General features: G+C 44.3%; 1 protein-coding gene across 1 annotated transcript; it reads left to right on the forward strand.

Annotated features, from left to right (window-relative positions):
- Positions 1 to 371: 371 nt before the first annotated feature.
- Positions 372 to 19,086, forward strand: LOC149466433 (coiled-coil and C2 domain-containing protein 1B-like). The gene is made up of 6 exons (XM_089672549.1): positions 372 to 512; positions 1,078 to 1,150; positions 12,045 to 12,169; positions 16,024 to 16,174; positions 16,275 to 16,447; positions 18,868 to 19,086. Exons 1-6 carry the CDS (start codon positions 372 to 374, stop codon positions 19,084 to 19,086), a joined length of 882 nt encoding a protein of 293 aa, XP_089528675.1.
- The last annotated feature ends 4,398 nt before the right edge of the window (positions 19,087 to 23,484 follow it).

A 23,484-nucleotide genomic window follows, 5' to 3' on the forward strand; every position in this document is an offset into this window, starting at 1 on the left:
CCCGACCCCCTCTATTACTGAGGTAATCCAACCCCTTCTATTACTGAGGTAACCCGACCCCCTCTCGTTACTGAGGTAACCCGACCCCCTCTCGTTACTGAGGTAACCCGACCCCCTCTCGTTACTGAGGTAACCCGACCCCCTCTCGTTACTGAGGTAACCCAACCCCCTCTCGTTACTGAGGTAACCCAACCCCCCTCTCATTACTGACGTAACCCAACCCGCCCCTCATTACTGACGTTATCCAACCCCCCCTCATTACTGACGTAACCCAACCCCCCTCATTACTGACGTTATCCATCCCCCTCATTACTGATGTAATTCAACCCAGCCTTTTTCAACCAGGATGCCTTCTGGGGTGCCTTGCCAAAATGACTAAAATTGCTCCAAATTGCCTAGAAATTGTGCACAGGCAGCTTGCTCTGGTGGCACAAATAGAACAGAAGAAGCCAGCCGCTTTAAGGACTAAAACTCAACTCCAAGAAGAAATCTATTTATTTTTGGAAAGCCGGGTAAATATTGATGTTCTTGTACCATTCTTCCTATGCCTCTGGCAGCTTTTCAAGAAATGAGTGGAGCTGTTGTCACTGAGACATGAAGACAGAGACAATAAATTTAATCCGTTAGATATTCTTGGGAAAAAGTGTTTTCTTGCAGTCTGTCTCTACAGGAAGTGGTGGAAATCTCCCTAACAAGTACATTGACAGTATAAACCCAACAAAAGTTGTACCCCTTACCCATCCTGTGCTAATCTAACAAAAAAAAAAGTTTTTTTATCTGCAGTTTGTCTTCAGTCTACAAAAGCTTTAGTCATTTTATATAAAAACTGCTGTACATGCTGATTTGTCCAGTGAGCAAAGCCACACTGATAAAGATAATGTTCTGTTGACAAAAAATAATTATTATTAATATTATACCTTTATGACTTTATATGCAGTGCACAAACAATAGTGGTTGTGTTTTATTAATCCTTTACTTTTCCATAAAGGGAAAACTAAACTAAGTAACGGAAGCTAGGCAGAGCATACAAGGATCTGTTCCCTGTTAAATGTAACCAAATTAATTTCTTTATTGCAGCAATATCAGGATGCCATACGGGCTTCCAAAGCTGGCAGATCAGTGAATCTGGCAGAGCTCCCAGTACCTCCAGGTAACATATTACTTGTTTTGTTCTACATGTAAATTCCATCAAAAAGCTTATTGACACAGGCTAACATTTCTTCTGATTGCAGGCCTAGTTTTTATTTTTAATCCTTTAAAGCAGTCCTAGTTGCTAAAGTAATACTGGCCGTAGACGGTTCATTTTTTATTTTTTTTGATCAGTTGGCTAGTTGACCGAAAAAAAAAAAGTGAATGGATTCCCTCATCCACACAAGCTAGGTGGATGGAGGAATCCTCCCTGCTGTGCCATTGTATTCTGACAGTGGGTCTTTTCCACTGTTAGAATACTTTGATCAGCGGCTGCAGCCAATTTGCTGCAAGCTGTTAACTGACAAACGTTTTCCAACAGCCGATGAGGAATGGCCATAGATGAATTGAAATTTGTATGGTCCTTGCCGTACCGGCTTAATTCAGTCCATCTATGGGTAGATTAAGACTTCTGTCTTGGAAATTCGCTTTAACGAATTTCTCCTTACCGTGAGTACTCGCAGTTGGATGCGCAGAAATCCCCCATAAAGCTGTGTGAATCTCGCTTACCACGACTGCAGCTAAACTACACGATTCCTGCCCATCCAACTACTTTAGCTTCTGTTGAAATGTGGGTGTTTGGAGCTCCCTATACCTGGAAATGATCACACGACACCTTCAGGTTGATGGTTGAATTCACATAAGGGCAATTTTCATTCTCCCCTTTGGTTTTATTACAAATACACACACGCCCCCCCCACATGAATAAGGTCAAACCCCTCCCACAGAACAATGCAATGGGGAGTGCCTATACACAGGATGTACATTCCGATTGGAGCATAGCCTTTTCTATTATCTGTCACTGGTCTTCCCCCATGAGCCTTCTGAGGTCAGCAGACTTCCTCCCCTTCCCATGAGCCCTCTGTGGAGAGCATATCTCCTCCCCTTCCCATGAGCTCTCTATGGAGAGCATATCTCCTCCCCTTCCCATGAGCTCTCTGTGGAGTGCATATTTTCCAGCTCCTAGCAGTATGTCCATTCTCCGTACAAGCATTCCCTAGAAATATCAGTCTGTACCTGGATGGGCCCGATATGATCTTTATTAAAACACATCCATCCGGATACAGTTCAGATTGGTAATGGGTTGTAAGATATGCATAAGCCTACACGTGGAGTTCACACCGCTTGGCGCCTTGCGTTATGAAGCCCATGTGGTACTATGCTGCTGATATGTGGATACAGGCCCGCGGTCTACTGACAGCGTCATTCGCATCGAATGCCGTGTTGGTATACACGCCGGTCTATAAGTGCAGATCTGCCATCTCATCCGTTACCGAGCTGAGTACTGTAATACATACATTGTACATGCGCATGGCCCAATTGCAGCCTTCAGAGCTTTAATTAAGCCACAAGAGAGACATATGAATAACAAGAATATATGACACATTTAAAGTTCGACCAACAATACAAAATTTCCATGACATTCCCTCCTGTTTTATCATATTCTCCTTGTATCCCTTCTTGATCTTCTTCAGCTTGATGGGTGTAGTCTCAAAACCTCAAAGAGTTCCTGTAGTTGTCCCTGAGAATAAAGCTCCATGGGGTACCTGAAACAACAAGACCCGACGCAGACTCGACGCAAACAGGCTTGATTGAAGCAATGATCCTCAAGAGCGTTGGAACCTTCACTACAGGAAGGCTCTTGTAAAAACCACAAACAGACTTGTGGTATGAATAAGGCTTGTGATCCCACGGTGGTCTGGGGAGATCCAGCAGCAGATTCTCAAATTGCCCCTGCAGACGGGGCCACACAAGGCTGGTCTCGACCCAGACAGTTTTCCAAATCGTAGACACAAACCATGATGAGGCTTGAAGCTTGCTTGGAGGTCTTGGAGAATGTGGTCTTCAGGGAGATAAATTAGAGGGAAGCCAGGACGTAATCTGCAGAGAAGGTGGTTGGTTGGTGAGGTCTTCCTCCGATCAGTGGTTGGAGTGGGATCCAAGGAGCGGGCATGGAGATGTGGTCGTCTGCCCGAGCTTGGCTTACACGGTCGATGAGGCAACAGGAACATCTCACCGCGGCATATAAAAGGCAGATGAAAAAGAGAAGCATCAGGATATACACTCCCACTTCCTTCAACCAAGATCCGATGGAGAACAGGAAATCTCCCAATCCTCCCAAACCCTTGAACGGATTCCAACCCTCACTAGCTATAGCTCTAGCTTTTCCCTGTAGTTCACTAACTTTGTCCATATGGGCCTGGACCTTGTCATCGGTGTCTTCTATCCAAGTACAACAATCCTCTCCGATGAACTCACAGAACCCCCCTTTGGCGGCTAAAAGGTAATCAAGGGCCATCTTCTGAAGCACTAAAATTCCCATCTGCCGTTGTTCTTGGGCAATTTCTCTGACAGCCTCTACGGTCTCGTTAAACATACTATCCACGATGACAGAAAAATTGTTCAGGCGCTTCATAAGTTCTATTCCCCAACCTGTCCATGAGGGGAACCAAGCCCATGCCTGGTCACCCTCAGAGAACAGTTCCCTGCGAACTCTCCCTGCCATCCTTACCTTCTTGTGGACCATCAACTCTTCATGATCCATCACTACATAGGATGCGGGGACTAGCTTTATGAGGGCACACAAACCTTTCGCGTTCTGGGGAAATGTTCTATAGGCTGCCGAACCACACAGAAAATAGTATGGACCTGTCAGAGCAGAGCAGGAGGAGTTCCTCGTTCGGCCTCTGGCACTGAGCAACAGTTGCACAGACTGGGGGATTGCTCCCTCAGTCTGCACATCACATCCGTCCTTCCAACACACGTGGTCTGGTCGGTCAGTGTGGTTACTCAGAAGGGAAGTCTGGTTAGTCAGATTGACAGTTATACCTCCCTCACAGGTGGTAGTCCCAACAAACTTGTTACCTGTGCCAAAGCTGATGTTAAAGCACACCTGAGGGTTGCCTAGCTGTCCAGTTACCCATAATGGACTGACGAGGGTCCTACAGGAGCTAGAGCTAATATTGGTGCTAAAACTGATGTTACCTGCTAAAAATGTGTCATTAAGTTCTACCGACAAATGTCTACGTGGGGGCTGACCAGGGGTCCCTTGCTTTTTCATGCCGACGCGGATGTCATATAGGGCATGAACAGCGGCCATTGCGGACATGTGATGACTGGGTGGGGGCTTAGAGCATACCCAACAGTTGGTTTTGTTGGCGGTTCTGGCTACACGCAGATGCATTTTAAATAAAAGGTTGGGGTATCTGCTGTCTTTTCCTCCGTTCACACACATGTAAGACATACAAACAAAAAGAAAAAGGAAAATGACACCCCTCATTCTCTGGTGTAGCTGAAAAGCTTCTTGCAGTGGCTTGCGTGCACCCAGTTGTCTCGTCCCTCGAGCATGAGTAAGGTAGGTGTCGTCAGCTGGACTTGGTATGGTCCGGTGAACCGTGGCTCGCGTCCGGTTCTTTGATGTTTCTTTAGGACGACCCAATCACCTGGCTCAATAGAAAGAACACCTGTTATTGCATTTGGATCGGGGAGCGATTCGCGAACCCGATGGTGTATCTTCTGCAGCTCCCGTTGCAGAGATTGCACGTAGCTGTGAATGCAAAGACGACAACTGTTGAGGAAAGTACAACCCTGTTTTGGGAGGTCCCCCAAACAACACCTCGTAGGGTGACAGCCCATGTGGTTGCCGAGGGGCATTCCGGATGGAATAGGGGGCAATGGGGGGACACTCAGGCCAAGGTTTTTGGATATCGGCCATGATTTTGGAGATCCTGTTTTTAAGGATTCCGTTAAGACGTTCAACCTTACCGCTACTCTCGGGGTGATATGGGGTGTGTCGCCGCTGACTCCAGTTCCACCAAAGAAATGCAGTCGTGTCCTTTGGAAGAGAGGTTAGTAGTGGACAAAGAAGACATGTTAGCAGAAGAGGTGTTAGTATTGTTAGTCGTGTTGTAAAATTCAGCACTGTCGTTGCTGTCCTCCCCCCCCTTCTGATCTTCCAACACAGGAAGAAGAGAAGCTGGGTTAAGAATAGTGCATCGTTTGATAGTGAGGTTAGTAGGGGTTAGGAGGGCTTTCCCCTGAGAGGGGTACCTTGCCTTGGATGTCCTGTTTTCGCAAGACCGTTCTTGCTGCACTGGTGTCGGTGAGGCAAGGGAGGGGATATTTTAATTCCTCTAGAAAAAGATGGATCTGGGCCGACACCGATTTGTCAACTTCCTATGAGAATTCATAGGAGTTACTTACCATGTGGTCACAGGGGCGGAGGACTCATCAGGAATGAACTGCCACCGACCTTTAGGTAATTGGGGACAGCTCCTCCTCATGTGCCCCGTTTGGTGGCACTGGAAGCACCTGGGTGGGGGCCTATCCTTCCTGTGACCCAGATCCCTTGGTTTTTCGTGTGGGGTCTGGGACATAAGAACTTTGGCCTTGTCCTGTTTTCTTCTATCCATTTCCCTCTCTATTGCCGCAAGAGTGGAAAGGATAGCAGGGATAGACATCTCATTATATTCGGGTCGGGCCAGAACTAGCCTTTCCCGAATTTTAGTATCGATGCCTTCCAAAAATTTGGCCCGCAACAGAATGTGCGTCGCGGTCACCTTTACCCCTTCAGTTGGAGCATCAGGTCCAACTTCCAGATCCGCATCCAGTGCCGTCTGCTTGAGACGGCGCCAGAAGCAGGCGCTTTCCTCATTAGGACCCTGGGTGAGCTTCATCATGTCCGTAGTAGAGGTAGCACCATACATTTCTGGAAGCTTTGCCTTTAGCTGTGTACAGAACTCTTTGCCCCCTGAAGTCATCTCCTCATGCGTGGTTATAGAGCACCCTGCAATCACTGTACTGGCCACTTCCATGCCCACCTTCGCCCGCAGGTTCTGTGCACAATCTGACCCACTCATACCATAGCTGAACTGGTTTTGTCCAAACATTCGAGCAAATCCTCTCGGATTGACTCGATAGTCCGGGAGCTCAGCCAGAATAGTGCGGATCTCTGCCGGGGTGAAGGGGACATGCCAAACTACCCGTTCCCCTAAAGTCCGTTCCCCCTTTGCATTGGGAGGACCTTCAAATTGCTGCACCCTGACTGGATAGGCCTCGGTCCGGGAAGAGTGCAAGGGCTGGCCCAGCTTCATCGGTGGGCTTAGATTAACCACCTCGCTTACTGCACCTTCAGGTTTGAGGTCCCTCAGATCAGGGTATAGCTGGGGGGCAGGGGTCTGATCAGTGGTTCGTAGCGCTTTGATGCAATCCGCCCTGTTTCTTAACCGGGTGTCTATTCCCCTTGATTCACAGATAGTCTGCAAATCGGTTGTTGAGAAGGCTTCATAGTTGGAAACAGAAGGAGCTGGGGTGAAGCAGGGAGAAGGGAGAGGTAGAGACTGAGGCATAGATACAGAAGACACGAAAGGTACGTCAAGAGTGACGCCACTAACAGAAGAGACAGGTGCAGTTATACTTATCTCAGCCACTGTTGGTTGTTCGGGAACCCCAGCAGACCCTGACCCTGCCTGCCTTAGTAGAGTCAGCCCTGAAAGAGCTTCCTCCACCTCTGACACTGGATCCTCCTGTTTTATTCCCTCTGGAGGCCAGGTATACATCACCTGGTTCTTCCGGACAGACACCAGTTTATGTATGCCCTGCTTCCCTAATTGGATTGACCTGTGAAGCCATAGCTGTGCGATCTCTAGTTCTGACGCCTGCATCCGTGGTTCAAATTCAGAGATGAATTTTTCCCACCTCCATGCGTCAAATGTACCTTCCCGGGGAATTTCCCATCTGGTACCCTTCGACCATTTATTCCACCTTTTGAGGGGTTCTGTAGACTTCCCCCCCAAACTCACCTTCATCAGTTGTGCAGCTGTCCTTACCCTGAAGAGGGCTGGTTCCCCCTCTCTCTTCATGGACTGACTACTGCCCATCGTGACTAGTCACTGGTATATATCCCGCGTCCGGGTACCTGTTTACCCCCTGGAGCACTCGGTGGGATCCTACCGAGAGGCCTGATTCCACCACTTTCCCAGCACAGCGTAATTTATGTGATTCTTATCGATCACCCGAAGCGCATCAAGTGGCGGTCAGACTGAGAGTACCACTCCCACAGCGCAATTTATGTGATCCTGACCACCCGAAGTGTTTGTGGTAACCAGGCTAAGCGTCACACTTCCCTGGACCGCCCACTCGCACAGCGTAATTTATGTGGTTCTCATCACCCACTGTGTTTGGCAGGCCACACCGCACAATGATGAAAGTGGCTTTTCTCTCCCTGCACACAGTAGCTAACACAAGTCAAAACAAAAAGAGGGGTTCTTGGATGTTACTTAGGGGTCACTGGTTGGCTGGAAACCTGCTAACTGACCTTTAGGAAATTTGTGTAAAGAAAAAAACTTTCCTAATACACACAGAAAAACCCCTTTTCAACCTGAAAAACCGTTAAAAAGGACAAAGTGGATCCTTATGAAAAACACGGGACATTTCACAGTAAAACAATTACACCGAGGTAAACCGAAAAACTGCGCCAAAAGTAACCTTGTTGCTGACGCAAAAATCACTCATACCAGCACCGCTAAACGATCTGCGCTACACACGCAATCTTCGCTGCAACCACCTAAAACCGTTTACACAAAAAGTCTGCTGGATGCGAAACACGCAATGCAGCAGTTTTAAAACAAACCCGCTTTACAATAAGGAACTACTTTTAACAAGAAAAACACAAGAAAAACATAATCACTATACAAGAAATCTATGTGCAAAAACCCAGACTTCACCGCGCTCACTAAATGTGGAACACGTGAGGGAAAAACTCGCTTAACACACTTTAAATTGGCTGGCAATACGCAAATTTAAAGCTAAAAGCAAACAACTTAAACTGTAAAAATTTGGATTAAAAACACAAAATGGGTCAAATGCATATAGGAAACTTCATGCACATTGCATAGAGATTACTGCACATGTGGTACTCAACAAAATGGCCACCAAACAAAAGGAGCACATGTGGTTAGTCAAGAAAATGACCCCCCACGGAGGAGCACATGGTAGACACTAGAATGGCCCCCCACAGAGGAGCACATGGTAGACACTAGAATGGCCCCCCACAGGGAAGCACATGGTAGAAACTAGCCTCAAAATTGCCTCTAACCTCTTACATAAAACAGACTTTTGGACAGAACATACACTGGACAATTGCACAACAATATGAAGTACACATACAACACAATTTGGCACAATCACAGAACAGACATAAAACACCAACATATCACACTAACATGCACATGTAACAGAAAGGACCCCCTGCTGCATGCTTGCTGGGAGCAGTAGTACCACAAAACATTGCACAGACTACATACACACAAAAGGTCTTACAACAGTTAACGATTAATCTAAGCCTTTCAGCACTGTAATAATGACCTCACGTGGAGGGGGGTAAAGCAATCACCACAGTACCTACAACCCACAAATACTTACCTAACACTATGCAACAACTTTTACCCGCTAAAACATATACCCGTTTAATTTTTGGTTGGAAGATTTTTAAACTTGACCAAATCCAGCCAACCAAACCCACCCCTCTGCTGCTCTCAGCAGAGAAAACCCTCGTCTTTCACCCACAGATCAAGATTTTAGGACAAAAAGGTCCTTGCTAAGCGGTAATTCTTGTTAGCTAACAGAGAGCGAAATCAGCCACACGAACACGCAAAAAGCGATCCTCTTAATGGCAGAGAGACCTGAAATGTGCCGGCATACTTTTTGCTAGTTCATGATGGCTCATTCCCCCTCGTACTCGGTTAGCTATGCAAGAATACGCGTTAGTATCCACCAGGCTCGCCAAACTGTCTTGGAAATTCGCTTTAACAAATTTCTCCTTACCGTGAGTACTCGCAGTTGGATGCGCAGAAATCCCCCATAAAGCTGTGTGAATCTCGCTTACCACGACTGCAGCTAAACTACACGATTCCTGCCCATCCAACTACTTTAGCTTCTGTTGAAATGTGGGTGTTTGGAGCTCCCTATACCTGGAAATGATCACTCGACACCTTCAGGTTGATGGTTGAATTCACATAAGGGCAATTTTCATTCTCCCCTTTGGTTTTATTACAAATACACACACGCCCCCCCCCACATGAATAAGGTCAAACCCCTCCCACAGAACAATGCAATGGGGAGTGCCTATACACAGGATGTACATTCCGATTGGAGCATAGCCTTTTCTATTATCTGTCACTGGTCTTCCCCCATGAGCCTTCTGAGGTCAGCAGACTTCCTCCCCTTCCCATGAGCCCTCTGTGGAGAGCATATCTCCTCCCCTTCCCATGAGCTCTCTATGGAGAGCATATCTCCTCCCCTTCCCATGAGCTCTTTGTGGAGTGCATATTTTCCAGCTCCTAGCAGTATGTCCATTCTCCGTACAAGCATTCCCTAGAAATATCAGTCTGTACTTGGATGGGCCCGATATAATCTTTATTAAAACACATCCATCCGGATACAGTTCAGATTGGTAATGGGTTGTAAGATATGCATAAGCCTACACGTGGAGTTCACACCGCTTGGCGCCTTGCGTTATGAAGCCCATGTGGTACTATGCTGCTGATATGTGGATACAGGCCCGCGGTCTACTGACAGCGGCATTCGCATCGAATGCCGTGTTGGTATACACGCCGGTCTATAAGCGCAGATCTGCCATCTCATCCGTTACCGAGCTGAGTACTGTAATACATACATTGTACATGCGCATGGCCCAATTGCAGCCTTCAGAGCTTTAATTAAGCCACACGAGAGACATATGAATAACAAGAATATATGACACATTTAAAGTTCGACCAACAATACAAAATTTCCATGACACTTCTCTTCCCAGGAGTGCTGATTTCCTGGTTCTCTGCTGTGCTCTGTGGTTTGTTCCATCAGCTGCTGTGCCACTACAGGATACAGTGGTGACATCAGGGCTGTTTGGTTGAATCACGGTTGACATGTCAGACTTTACATGCCCGTCAGGCACCATTTTTTCTTCACTACTGCAGCGATCAGTAATACAGGCAGCAGGAGAGATGAGTACTCCAAGTCTTTGCAAAGGACAAATGTACTTAAAGTTTTTATTTCAGCCGCATATGTTTACTGTTTTGCCTGGTATATTGGCGGGGTAATCCTAATGACTAGTAGGGTCATAACAAGATCTAAAATAGCTGGCCAAAATGGCACAGTTGTGGCAGGTAAACAGGAAAATGTATATATTTAAATTTTTTAATAGCATTGGAATGTTGTCTTTAATTTGACAGCCTTCCTCTTATATTGTTGCCATCTCCGCAGTAACACAGCTGATCCGGTAAATCACAGATCAATAAGAAGATAGGCTTTTTTGTATCATGGGTTGTCAAGGGGCAACTTAGATCCGTGAGAGTATAAAAAATACAGTGAGCGCTCCAATGGTCAGCAGCTGAACATTCAAGGAAAACACTTAGAAGTCCCAAAAATATATATATAAAGAAAATGCAGCGCTGTGTGATGTTACTATATTGCGGGCAAATATAAATAATAAATGAAACCAAAGCAAATGAATGAAAAAATAAATAAATCACAGTCCAGTAATGGTGCTTGCTGATTCCCAGTGCAAAAGTTAGAAATGCGCACTAACCAGAAACGTATTAATAATACGTATGTGTATATGATATCATGGAGATTCCCCTCTCTTTTCTGGTCTGGTAATGGGCAGGAGCTGGAGATAGTAGAGATGAAGCACCCTCGTGTGGCGAAATGTAGGTACAGCAGGTCACAGAAATCCTTACAGAAGTGTGTGAAGTGGAAAATTCCTCCTCTCAAAGGCTGGTGCAGGGATCAATCTGGGTCTGCAGAAGCTGAAAAGGCTCATCGCAGAAGACACAGGAAAGAACCCATAGTGTAGTAGGTTGATGAAAATGATTTTATTCAAGAAAAACAGGAGTGTTCAGAAAAAACTCACAATGGTGCCAGGTTTAATCAAATGACTGACCCTTTAAGATTAAAGATGGCCGCCGGGCCTCCACGTGGCACTGGCGGCGTAGTGTCAATGGCGTCCTGGGCTCCACCTAAAATAATTGTGTGATTTCTGTACATTATCCCATGTAGCATATGGTAGTACATGAAAAAGTACGTTGGCATTTCTTAAAATTTTAGTGGCACTCCAACTCACCTAGGCAGTGCGCTGTATTGCCTGTATATTAACTATTAGTGCTTTGTAGTATGCTGTGTTGGGAAAAAAATAGTGCTTGTCCAGGTTTCGTGTGTTGTGGTGGTTTGGCAGCACCAAAATGAGAGGGCTTCCTAACCCAACGCTTTTCAACTCATAAATGCTGCATGTTAAAGATGCATGTTGGGGAAAAAAAACATGATGTTTTATGCATTTTGGGGGTTTGGTAGCCACTTCACTGCAGCGCACATCAACACATGAATACAGCACATTAAATGCACATGTATTACCAAGTCACAGTCCTGTGAATGGGCCCTAAGGGCAAATTTCCACTTCAGCATTCCCTTGCAGAGTTTTTTCTTGTTTTCCAGTAAAGCAACCCATTCATTATATATTGGCTGCTCCTGAACTGTGACAGACAAAAAAATAAATTCACATTTCCCTTTTATTGTATCCAGTACATTGTTTGTTGGCTGCTATTGTACAGTGTTTTAGGGTGGCTTTTGCACATCACTCTGCACATAGTTACCATTTTGGCAACTGTGAATGAACTCATAGAGATACTATAATAGAAAGTACAAGACATGAGCCTTCAGCCAATCTTTATTCTATTTCAAGTGGACTTCTCACCTTTTTTGGAGGGGGAGAACCATTTTATGATCTCGAACAGCTTTTTGGGTTTCAGTCTCCTTACCGTGTAGAAATACCTCCTTGGTTAAAGAATGCAATTTCCTTGTAGGGTTTCCTCCATCCCCTGGCATGGAGAGCGCAGGAGATGTGGGCAGTGTGGAGAAAGCTTTGGAAGCTGCTCAGAAGTTGGCACATGCTGGTGAGGATGATGGAGCTGAAGATGAAGAGGAGGAGGTAGGCAATTGTTGATTACTGAATCTCTAAACTATAAACTCTAGTTACCCCTTGAATAATCCCCTCTGATTTGACCCACAGAGGATTTCTTGTTTTTATTTTATTTAAACAGTCTCATCCGGTAATTAAAAATAAAGTTGCTTAAAAGAGCGACTAAAATTGCATTTTGCTCACACGTTTTTTCGCATCAAGCATTTAAACGTTTGTAGATTTCGTTGGCCAGGATAATAATTTATTCAGACCATTACAATATCTCCTTGGTTCGTTGCAGGAGTAGAAAGGCTTTAGCTGGGTCCCTGGACATCCAGCAGGCCTTCGATTGCTGCCTTAAAAAAATATTTTCTGGAGAAAAGAATTCTTGTGGTCAATAAAATTTGAAAGTGTACTTACATCTGTGTTGTTGCTTGAAACCAAAGAATGTTCAGCAACCTGTTGTCACACTTATTGCAAACCTTTGGATTGGCCACTTTCTAGGCTGTAGGGCAGCCCACAAACTTTATCGGAAATTACTGATGTGTTGTCCTACGGTGTGTGTAGTGATTTGTATCATTAAAGTGTTCTTTTTTTTTTTTTATTGCCATTCATATCAAACATGTTATACTTACCTGCTCTGTGCAGTGGTTTTGCACAGAGCAGCCCCAATCCTCCTCATCTCGGGTCCCCTGCTTCTGGCCCTTCTTTCCTGCTGAGTACCCCCAGAGCAAGTGACTTGCTATGGGGGCACCCAAGCAGGTTCGCTCCCAAGGTGTTGCTCTGTGTGTCCATTCACACATAGAGCTGTGGCTCAGACCTGCCCCCTCTCTCTCCTCATGGGCTCACTGACTGTGATTGACAGCAGCGGGAGCCAATGGCTGTACACAGAATGCATGATGGTAGGAAAACCTTGAGCCTTTACAACCACTTTAATTCTCTTTCTTGAAGGTGTTCAAAGCTGTTCTGAATAAAACCTTACTTTGTGATACAATACCACTGCCTCAGAGCACATCTTCATTCCACAACCTGTAATCAGGAGTGCCTCAACCATGCTCTCCTTGGCGAAAACAGAAATTCTTGCACATCCAAAAGCATTTGCATAGATTGTCTTATGAGTGATCTGGCTCTGGTAAATGTTTATGTATTTAAACTGTGCCTTTAGCTTTTTTGTCAGGAGTTTCTCTTTAAAAGTTGCACTTATTGTGCCTGTTTACCAGAGAAACAGGCTTGTACAACATGACCATTTATGAGTAAGGCCAGTTATGTTTGTCTCAGTTAATCTACTCATTGATTTCTTGAATCCAGTGTGGCAAGGACAACTGTTTATATGGTGCATTTAACAGTATGTCCTTCCTGAATTATTTTAAATTTTTTTTTTTTTAAAGTAAATCACACAGATTTTACCCATGTTGCACAATTCAGCCTTGATCATGTGACAGTAAAGAGCTTTTGCACAGATTTCAGGGACTTCCTTTTACACATATTGTTGCTCACAAGAACAGTTGTGCCATATGACTGAAATTTGAGGTTGAGTCTGTCTGAATATCGCGTGGCTGTGAGAAAAAAACAAACTATTGCTCCCTTACTTCGGGAAGCGAGATCCACTGTAAGTTTCTGCTTTTATCAATTCTCTTATTCTTTCTACTTTTTCCAACAAATCGTTTTACATTCTTTCTTCCCTTTTTTTTGCTGTTTGCTACCATTGCCTTATCTATAGCATTCCATTCAAACAAATGTCATACCAAAGAAAAAATCCAATAGGATTTTGGAAAGGAGGGGGATGATGAGATTGGCATTGCTGGGGTCTTCATCAACTGTTTTTGTTTGCTTTTTACTATGGGAATGCGAAACTTGCATTTAGCAAATCAAATGTGGGTTAGAAAGAGATCAACTGCAAGTCAAATGCAACCTGTCAAGAAATGTTGATCCCAGAAACTTCTCAAATTAATGTCAATCTTATACCATAGACACAAGCCCAAAGGTAGTCAACACAGGCCCTAAATCTGGCTCGCATCTTTGCCCCTGGTGGAGTGGTGCATCATTTTAAACCATTTTTCTCTGAACACCACAGTGTTCAGTCTAACATGTTTATTAGAAGATTCCCATAGACTTCTGTCTGAAAATCTTCAGCCTGATTGCACAGCACAGTGGCTGGAAAGGAGCTGTACTGAGAATCTGTCAGCTTTGACAGGAGCATTGCAGGATTGAAGACATGGAGGTGATCAGGTCACAAACCTACATTTCTTACCCTCTGTACATTGCTAGCCCCCTAATATGTTTATGTGGGTTCTTTAAATGTTTTTTTTAACATACAATTAAAATGTGTGTGTAAACCTAATAAAATCTTATATATGCTCTAAAATGTTAATATAATATCAAAAGATGTTCTATTTTTTAATTTTGCAGCTGTAATTTAAATACTTATTATACAGGATTTATATAGCGCCAACAGTTTGCTCAGCGCTTTACAATATAAAGGGAGAAAATATAGCAATGATATAGTTCAATACAAGAGGGTTAGGAGGGCCCTGAACTTCCTTGTGATCCTTTCATGAAGTTCCTTATTCAGGCATTTCCTGTCATAGGACAGCAATGCTTTGTCTCCTAAATGTACGTTTCATCACAAACAACGCAGAAATGCCTGAAAATTGTCATGTAGCCATCATCAGGATGCATTTAGACAGGAAATGAGTGCAAAGTGGCTGCAGAAGAACAGGACTATCAATAAAAAGTGAAACAAGTATCTAATCCAGAAAAATGACAGCTGACACATACCGTGTTTCCCCGAAAATAAGACTTCGTACTATTTTTGGGAATTGCTAAAGTATAAGACCTAGTTGTGATCGGGGTTTTTTTTTTCAGCCGGAATGTGGTGAAACGCCGTTCCGCCACCTCCAGCACTGGCCCTGTGCACACCAATATCTACTGTCTCTTCTAAACACAGAAACGTGGCTTTTGTGTTTGTAAGTGACAGCACCATTCGCTCCCATGGAACCTCCCTATCTCTGTACTCACTGTGCGACAGGGAAGGAACAGATATCTGCAGGCGCAGTGTGTTTAGGGACGGGGCATCCTAATGCATGGAAGCTGATGCCCCAGGGTTGATTGCCGGCCAGTGGGGAAGAGGCGGAGCGGTGAGTAAGTGCACTTGGTGCACTGTGTGGGAAGATAGGACCCGAAACGGGAGTTACTATAGAGAGGGGCCGGCTGCTGACAGCAGTGTTTTGCAATGCTAGCTAACCATATGAGGGCAGTGGAGGGGGGGGTGTAAAGGTGAGCTGCAGTCATGTGTTGCAGAGGTAAATTGACAAGTGAGTTGCAGAAAAGGTGCATAGGTGAGCTTTGGCTGGGGGGGTGCAGAGGTGAGCTGAGTTGCAACCCACCTCTGCACCCCCTGGCCACAGCTTGCCTCTGCACCTCCCAGCCACAGCTCACCTCTGCATCCCCTGTCTGCAACTCACCCATGCACCCTGCCTGAAACTCACCTGTCAATTCACCTCTGCAACACCTGACTGCAGCTCACAACTGTCAACAGCCAGCCCTCTCTATGGTAACACTCATCCACAACTGCCTGCAACTCACCTCTGCACCCCCTGTCCACACCTGGACATTAAAAAAATTAGACCTACCCCCAAAAATAAGACCTAGTGTGTTTTTTTTTTTTTGTTTTTGTTTTTGTTTTTTTTAGCCAAAAAAAATTTAAGACCATGTCTTATTTTCGGGGAAACACGGCAGTACTCAAACAATGTAAATGTAATTGGGGTTTATATCTAATTTACAGGTACTTTAAAAAAAGTACGTTGTTTACAGTTTAAAATGAACATGCAGCATGGGAAGCTCAGAGTTCTGAGTACTCTCTTTTTTTTTTTTTTTTTTTTTAGGGTGAACAGCCAGCAAAGAAACCTGTCCCACAAAAGCCCATCCAGATTGTCAAACCACAGGTGTCATCAACCCTTCCACAGCAAGATGAAGCACCTCAAAAAACCAAAGTCGCTGAAACCACAGAGCCCACTGGGGACTTTCCCCCTGAAGGTATGGATAGGAATAATATACATAAGCTCCGGGGTTCTGTTGTGTTCATGGCCCCAAAAAGCGGACTTTTCTAACTTTCATCCGGTCATGTGACTTTCAGTACAAGAACAGCTGGAATTCCTGGAGAACCGCAGGAGACAGTACAGGAAAGCAGCTCTCCAAGCTAAGAAAAAAAATGACCTGGTCCTTGCCAAAGAGCACATGGTAGTGGTCCGTACTATCCAAGCTTCCATCGATAAAGTCAAAAGTGGGACCCTGGTTGACATTGCCAAGGTTGGTGCATCAACAGACTTTAACTTCACCTGTTAAAGCGGTAGTAAACTTCTGAAAAAAGAAAATTTTCCTTCTGGAAGGTAATATCACGCGATGCATCAAAGCAGATTATGAAAGACTCACCTTGAAACAAAGCCCTCCAGCGGTGCGCTATCACAACTGACAGGGCTTCCATCTACACACAGGCTTCCTTCCAAGTTAGCGGGCTTCAGCCGCTTGAATGGCTGAACTGTGATAAATTCACTCCTGTGCATGTGCACAGGAGTTACGGCAGTGGCACAGAGCTCTGAAGGAATAGCATGAGTATGCCGTTTCTTCAGAGCGCATGCACCAGTGAATTCACCATCACATTTGGGAGATATTCATTTTACCTACAGGTAAGCTTTATTATAAGCCTACCTGTAGGTAAAAATCACAAAGCGGAGTTTACTACAGCTTTAACATAGCTTTTTTAGAATGATTAAATTAGACATGTGTTAAGAGAAATGTGTGAACTGCTTTTGCTGATCTGCTCATGAAAATGTTATTTCCTGACTGTCCCAGGATTGAGCACTTTCTGGTGTGCAGCAAGTGTAATCAGAACTCCCAGTCTGCATGTGTTTTATGTCATTGATTAGGATTGCATTCTAACCAGAAGTGTAACACAGAAGCCAGTGAACTGGTGTCTACAGAAGTGGATCAGAAATATCAACACTGTATTTCTCTAACAGGTTTCCTTTAACTGCCCCCCCCCCACCATATAAGGTAATGACGGGCGCAAGGCGGTTCTCTCATTTTGGGAGGACGCCATATGACGTCCTCCCACTCTAACCGCACATGCGCGGCTCCAGGGGCGTGTAGCACAGCGATCGGTGGTGCGCTGTGTCCCTCAGACACAGCGGATCACCGATCAACGGAAAGAGCCGAAGATGTCGGCTTGGTCATGTGGTCAGCTGTGTCCAATCACAGCTGATCTTATGTAAATAGGGAAATGCCAGTTATCTGACAGCTCGTGAGGAGTGGAGAGCCGATAATCGGCATTCCTCAGAGGGGACATCTACACTGATCATCAGGGCACTGATGATCAGTGTGCGCTCATGATCAGTGTAGCCCCAGCAGTGCCACCTGTCGGTGTCCATCAATGCCAGCTGTCAATGCTCATTAATGCCACCTGCCAGTGCCCATCAGTGCCACATCAGTGCCACTTATCAGTGCCTACCAGTGCACATCAATGCCACATATCAGTGCCCATCTGAGCTGCCTTTCAGTTTCACCTATCGCTGCCAATCAGTGCCACCTATCAGTGCCGCCTGTCAGTGCTGCCTATCAGTGCCGCCTAACCGTGCCAGTCAGTGCCACCTAACAGTGCCAGTCAATGCCGCCTATCAGTGCTGCCTATCACTGCCATATGAGTGCTGCCTTTCAGTGCCCATCAGTGATGCCTGTCAATGCCCATCAGTGCCACCTACCAGTGCCTCCTCATCAGTGGCCATCAGTGCAGCCTATCAGTGCCCATCACCGCAGCCTCATTAGCGCACATCAGTGAAGGATAAAAATCACTTATTTACAAAAGTTTATAACAAAACTAAGGAAAAACTTTTTTTTTTTCTAAATTTTCAGTTGTTTTTGGTTTGTTTAGCAAACAATAAAAAAACCCAGAGGTGATTAAATACCACCAAAAGAAAGCTCTATCTGTCTCAAAAAAATGATAAAAATTTCATATGTGTACAGTGTTGCATGACCGAACAATTCCCATTCAAAGTGTGACAGCGCTGAAAGCTGAAAATTGGCCTGGACAGTATACGTGCCCTGTAGGCAAGTGGTTAAAGGTGTGCATACATTTTTATCCACTCAGAGCAGGCTGGCTCTATGGGTCTTGATTGTTTATCCCACTGTTTGAAATGGGCAAAATATAGTGGTCTTAAGCTAGCAATTGCTTAACCACTTGCAGCACAATCACGTAAATATATGTGATTGTGTTCACGTGGTTATACGGGGGCCATGGCTGCATCTGCTAGCAATAACCCCAGTATTAAAATTTTCAGCCAGGGATTGCCTACCCTTTTAAAAGTGTTCTGAGCAGCTTTTAAAGGTAGCAGGAGGGTTGCCCCTCCAGTGCCTCTCCGGTCTCTCCCGTGTGATCAGGAAGCCCGGCACTGAAGTCAGCAGTTCCACCGGCTGATCAGAGACCTGAAAATACAGATTTTTACTTGTAAACAAAAAAAGTCTGAAAAGTGTCTTCTGTCTTCAAGTGGTTAATCATAATCCTAATGATGGATCTCTTTTGTTTGACCTATAGGCTGAATGAGAAAAATCTAAGAGATTCCCACATCCACTGCATATCCTTTATTGCAATTAATGAGCGATCTTTCATTGTAGGAGTATTGCAACAGATTGACATATCCTCAAATCATTAAGCAGTCTTTGCTTTTATTCCCCAGATCCCACCACCTCCAGATGAGGACAGTGACTTTGTTGTAGTAGAACATGAAGATACCAGGTCACCACAGAACTCAGATGAAGTTTACTCTCAGTTGTTGAAGCTTCTTCATGAACATCATGAGGTATCTTGCACTGATCCTCCAAATATTCCATCATATTCTCTAATTTTATACCTAAAAATCAACTCCAGCCTACCTTTTTTTCTTTTTTCAAATTGATAGAATGGAATTTGTGTGTCCCCACTCCAGAGATTCTTCTCACTTTCTGTCCTGGTCACATGGTTATGCCCTAGTGCAGTGGTCGGCAAGTCGCAGCTCGCGAGCCACATGCGGCTCTTTACACAATTTAATGCGGCTCTTCTGTGTGCCGGGCGCCCGCTCCCCTCCCTCCTCTCGGGCGCCCGGCACATTGGCTGTCAGGATGTAGGCAGGGCAGCGTGACGAACTCCTCTCCTCTCACAGTCCGCCCTGAAGACCGGAACGGCGCGGGAACACGGCGAGAGGAACGCGCGGAGCAAAGGTAAGTGAATTGGCACAATATGGGGAATGAATTACTATAGGGGGGATGAATTACTATAGGGGGGATGAATTACTATATGGGGGATGAATTACTATGGGGATGAATTACTATATGGGGGATGAATTACTATATGGGGGATGTATTTTCAGTTTTAAAAATGTGGCTCTCAAAATAAATTTCAATCGTGGTTTTGGCGAGATTTGGCTCAGTTGAAAAAAAAGGTTGCCCACCACTGCCCTAGTGCACCTTCTCACAGTGCAAATCTATGAATCGGCGAAGCCATTAAAAAAAAAATCTACTCCCCAGTGATATATCTTATCCCTAGAGCTTCATCTATGAGCGAATCTACAAATATTGCTGTGTTTATGACAATACAAAAGAAACATTGGGGAGCAAGTTAGTAAAAATGTGAAAGACTCTAAGGAATTACTGCAGAGTATATCCTGCTATTATCTCACATTATGTACGCACGAAAAAAATTACTTTCCTTTTCCTTTAAAGTTGAACTGTGATTGGTAACTGGAAATAGTGGGATCATGATATTATTTACATTGAAGCATCATACTTCTTAAGGTTTTGGGATGGAACTACTTTGATTGAGTGGTGATAATGTATGACATATGAACTTTGAACCTTTTGAATAAGGATGTTGTAGGCTTTATATTAAATGTTATTTATGGAATACATATTAAATTATTTGCGTATATGAATCTCTCAAATGAGCAAGACCGAAACTGAAACATCTTGGGTAGTGTCTAATGATCTATACTAACATATATGATTTTATTATCACTAGAAGCCAAATTAACAAAGCTAAAACACCAGGATAAAGATCTTTATTTTTAAAGGAAAGTTGTTTTAGGCTGAGTTCAGTGAGATTCAAAATTTAATGTCACATGGATAAAATAAAAATCCTTATCCTTGCATAAATCTTTATGAATTGAACCTTATTGGATTTCATCTGTCTTCAAGGCCTGCCAAAGGTTTTTTTCAGCATATACTGTATAGTGTCTTTTGTTTCTAAATGCATTGTATGGTCAAATGTTTGTGGACACCTGACCATCACACCTACATTAGCTTGCTTGAAAACCCATTCCAAAACCATGGGCATTCATTCAAATTGAGATGCCCCCCCCCCACCCCCTTTTTGGTTGCTTTAAGCAGCCACCACTGTTCTGAAAAAGCTCTGGAGTGTGTCTGCAGAATTTCGTGCCCATTAAGCCACAATAGCATTTTCAAGGTTGAATATCGATGTTGGAGAAAGCGGCCTGGCTCAGTCAGCATTCAAGTTAGCTCTGTGCAGGCAATGCGGGTTCTGACACACCAAACTTGCCAATGCATGTTTTATTGATCTGGCGTTGTGCACAGGAGCACAAATATATGCCGGAACAAAAGAGGGTCTTCTCCAAGTTGAAACCACCAAAGATAGAAGTCTACAATTGTCTAAAATGTCTGTATTTGTAGCTTTAACAGTACCCCTCACCAGGAAAGGGTGTCCACATACATCTGACCATATAGATAGATTTGATGATCAGGTATCTACAACTTATGGCCAAATAGTGTACATAATGTAGTATTAAGGTGATAAACATTCACAGATAGTTGATATGTCTCCATTTTTCAGACCCAGAAGGTCCACCCATGGGGTTTACATCTATACAGTCCCTTTAGTATCTTTTCTATGTAAACCGGTACAAATGATAGCACAATATGGCTACTTTTATTATTTCATAAAAAATAAACACTTTTTAAGCTGTTAAGTATGTAGAAAGTATATATTTACAGCTATGAACTAGATTCATCTTCAGAGGCTTTATGGACTGGCATCGTCCAGTCTTTTGTTTCCTCCTAGAAATGTTTGCGGTACTCCAAGCAATTTACTCAGATGGGAAATGTTGCAGAAACCACAAGGTGAGTAAAAAGTCTCTACATCAGTAACCAGATAGAATGTAAAGATGGCCATAGACATTAGGGAATGAAGGCACACGTGTCCTAAAGTCATGTTATTCAAAGAGAATGGTACACAGACACATTTTTTTTCTTGTCCTTTGAGAAATGTAGAGAGTCTTAAACCTTTTATTTATGCTACCGCCTACACTAGCATTGGCAAAGAAAAAAATGTAGCCCGTCCCAGGGTATAATTCTCCTACTTACCAGCAAGGCTCAATTATTGCTTTATTATTATAAAGGTAGATTTTATATATAAATACCTTGCTACAATCATTAATTAAGGTTTAGCTCTCAGTTACTGCACGGTCACAGTGACTTCAGTGGGGACATGCCAAGTTAAGGTGATCATTAAGCAAAGCATCGTAGCCACGAAGTTCCCCTTCAGTTGCCATGGTAAGTTTTTTAGGTGGGCAGTCAGGGATGGTAAAATCATGGCTTTTACCATCCTGTTGCCACCCGTGCAATCAAGGCCTTATTCCTGTACAGAGATTGAAAATGCCCTGATAAGCTGTTTGCTAATTCTAAGCACTTGCCTTTTCTGTTTTGTTCCAAAGCTGTTCATTCTTACTGTGGATCTGTTGACTGCTGGTCCCTTGCTTTAACAGCATGACTGTTAAAACCCAGGTTTTAACATACAGGGCATCTCTTAAGTTTGATTCCTATGTTACTGAAGGCTAGGAAATACACTTCCCACAAGGTTTACCACCAGACATGGAAGGTGTACTTTGCTTGCTGTGGGTCTAAGGGCTTCCACCCCTGGAGTTTCTCCATATGACAGATCTGTTCTTTTTTGCAGTTGATCTGAACCAACACCTGGCTGGTAGTACCATGGGTTGGATTTCTCCCCTTTCCATTTAGTTTCAGAGACTGTTGGCTTTCCATTTTCTAATTAAACCCTTTGTGTAGGGGTTTTGCATGGGGCTCCCAGTCCAGTCCCCTTTGAACCTTTCACTCTCCGGTCAGACTCACAAGGTTGCATTTTTTGTGGCAATCACCTCGGCTAGGCAAGTGTCTGAGCTGACAGCTATATCCTGCAAGATACCCTTTATGTTCTTGCACAAGGACAATGTTGTATTGAGGCCCTGGGCTTCCTTTCTTCCCAAAGTAGTCTCTGTTTTGCAACCTAACCAGATCATTGTAATTCCATCCCTTTTGTCCAGCTGCAGTTCACAAAATTGAAATTTTCTCTATTGGTTGGATGTGGTTCAGGCTGTGTAAATATTTCAGCTGCTGCTTCTTTCATGAAGATGGATTCCCTTGTTGACATCTCAGACGGGGGCACAGCATGGGCTCCCAGGTTTCCAGTTTCACCATCTCTAGGTGGCTTGGACAAACCAAGGTTCAGGCTGTGGTCTTCAAGATTGGGCTGGCTTTCTTCACTAAGCACCTCTTCAGCTATACGGCATCAAGCCTTTGTGACATTTTATTTATGTATGTGTGTGTGTGTGTATGTATATATATATATGTATATATATATATATATATATATGTATATGTGTGTGTGTGTGTGTGTGTGTGTGTGTGTGTAAATTTTATTTTTCTATTTTTAAACCATTTAAAATTCTTTTATGAGGCATGCTGATAGTAGGAGGGTTATACCTTGGGCTGTTCTACAGTTTTTGTGTTTGCCAGTATCCAGTCGTCCCTACAGGCAGCAGTATAACCTACAGGATTATAAAATTCTGTATCCCTCATTGGGCTCCAAGAAAAAAAGTTAATGGTAAGTACACAAATCCATATTTTTGTTGTATTATATTGTTATTCCCCTCTTTGATAAACTGAGAATATGTAGAAGTCTTGACAGAGCTCCTTGGGCTAAATCGGGTGTCGGCAACCCGCGGCTCCGGAGCCGCATGCGGCTCTTTTTCACCTTTCCTGCGGCTCCGGAGCACACTGCACACCAGGTGACAGGCAATAGGGTCGGCAAGCCGCGGCTCTTTTAATGCAGCTCTTCTGTGTGCCGGGCGCCCGCTGGCAAACATTGGCTGTCAGGATGTATGCGGGGCAGCGTGACGAACTCCTCTCCTCTCACAGTCCGCCCTGAAGACCAGAACGGCGCGGGAACACAGCGAGAGGACCGCGCGGAGCAAAGGTAAGTGAATTGACACAATATGGGGAATGAATTACTATAGGGGGGATGAATTACT

Source organism: Staurois parvus, unplaced genomic scaffold (genome assembly GCF_062004578.1).
Source record: "Staurois parvus isolate SC_StPar_1 unplaced genomic scaffold, SC_StPar_1.0 ptg000130l, whole genome shotgun sequence".
NCBI lineage: Eukaryota > Metazoa > Chordata > Amphibia > Anura > Ranidae > Staurois > Staurois parvus.

Bases quoted from the DNA above. Each gene is read 5' to 3' on its own strand.
- LOC149466433 (XM_089672549.1), top strand. From the start codon at position 372: ATGACTAAAATTGCTCCAAATTGCCTAGAAATTGTGCACAGGCAGCTT. The intron at 12,170-16,023 runs GTAGGCAATTGT...TTTTTTTTTTAG, and splicing joins CTGAAGATGAAGAGGAGGAG to GGTGAACAGCCAGCAAAGAA. The intron at 16,448-18,867 runs GTTGGTGCATCA...TTTATTCCCCAG, and splicing joins CCCTGGTTGACATTGCCAAG to ATCCCACCACCTCCAGATGA.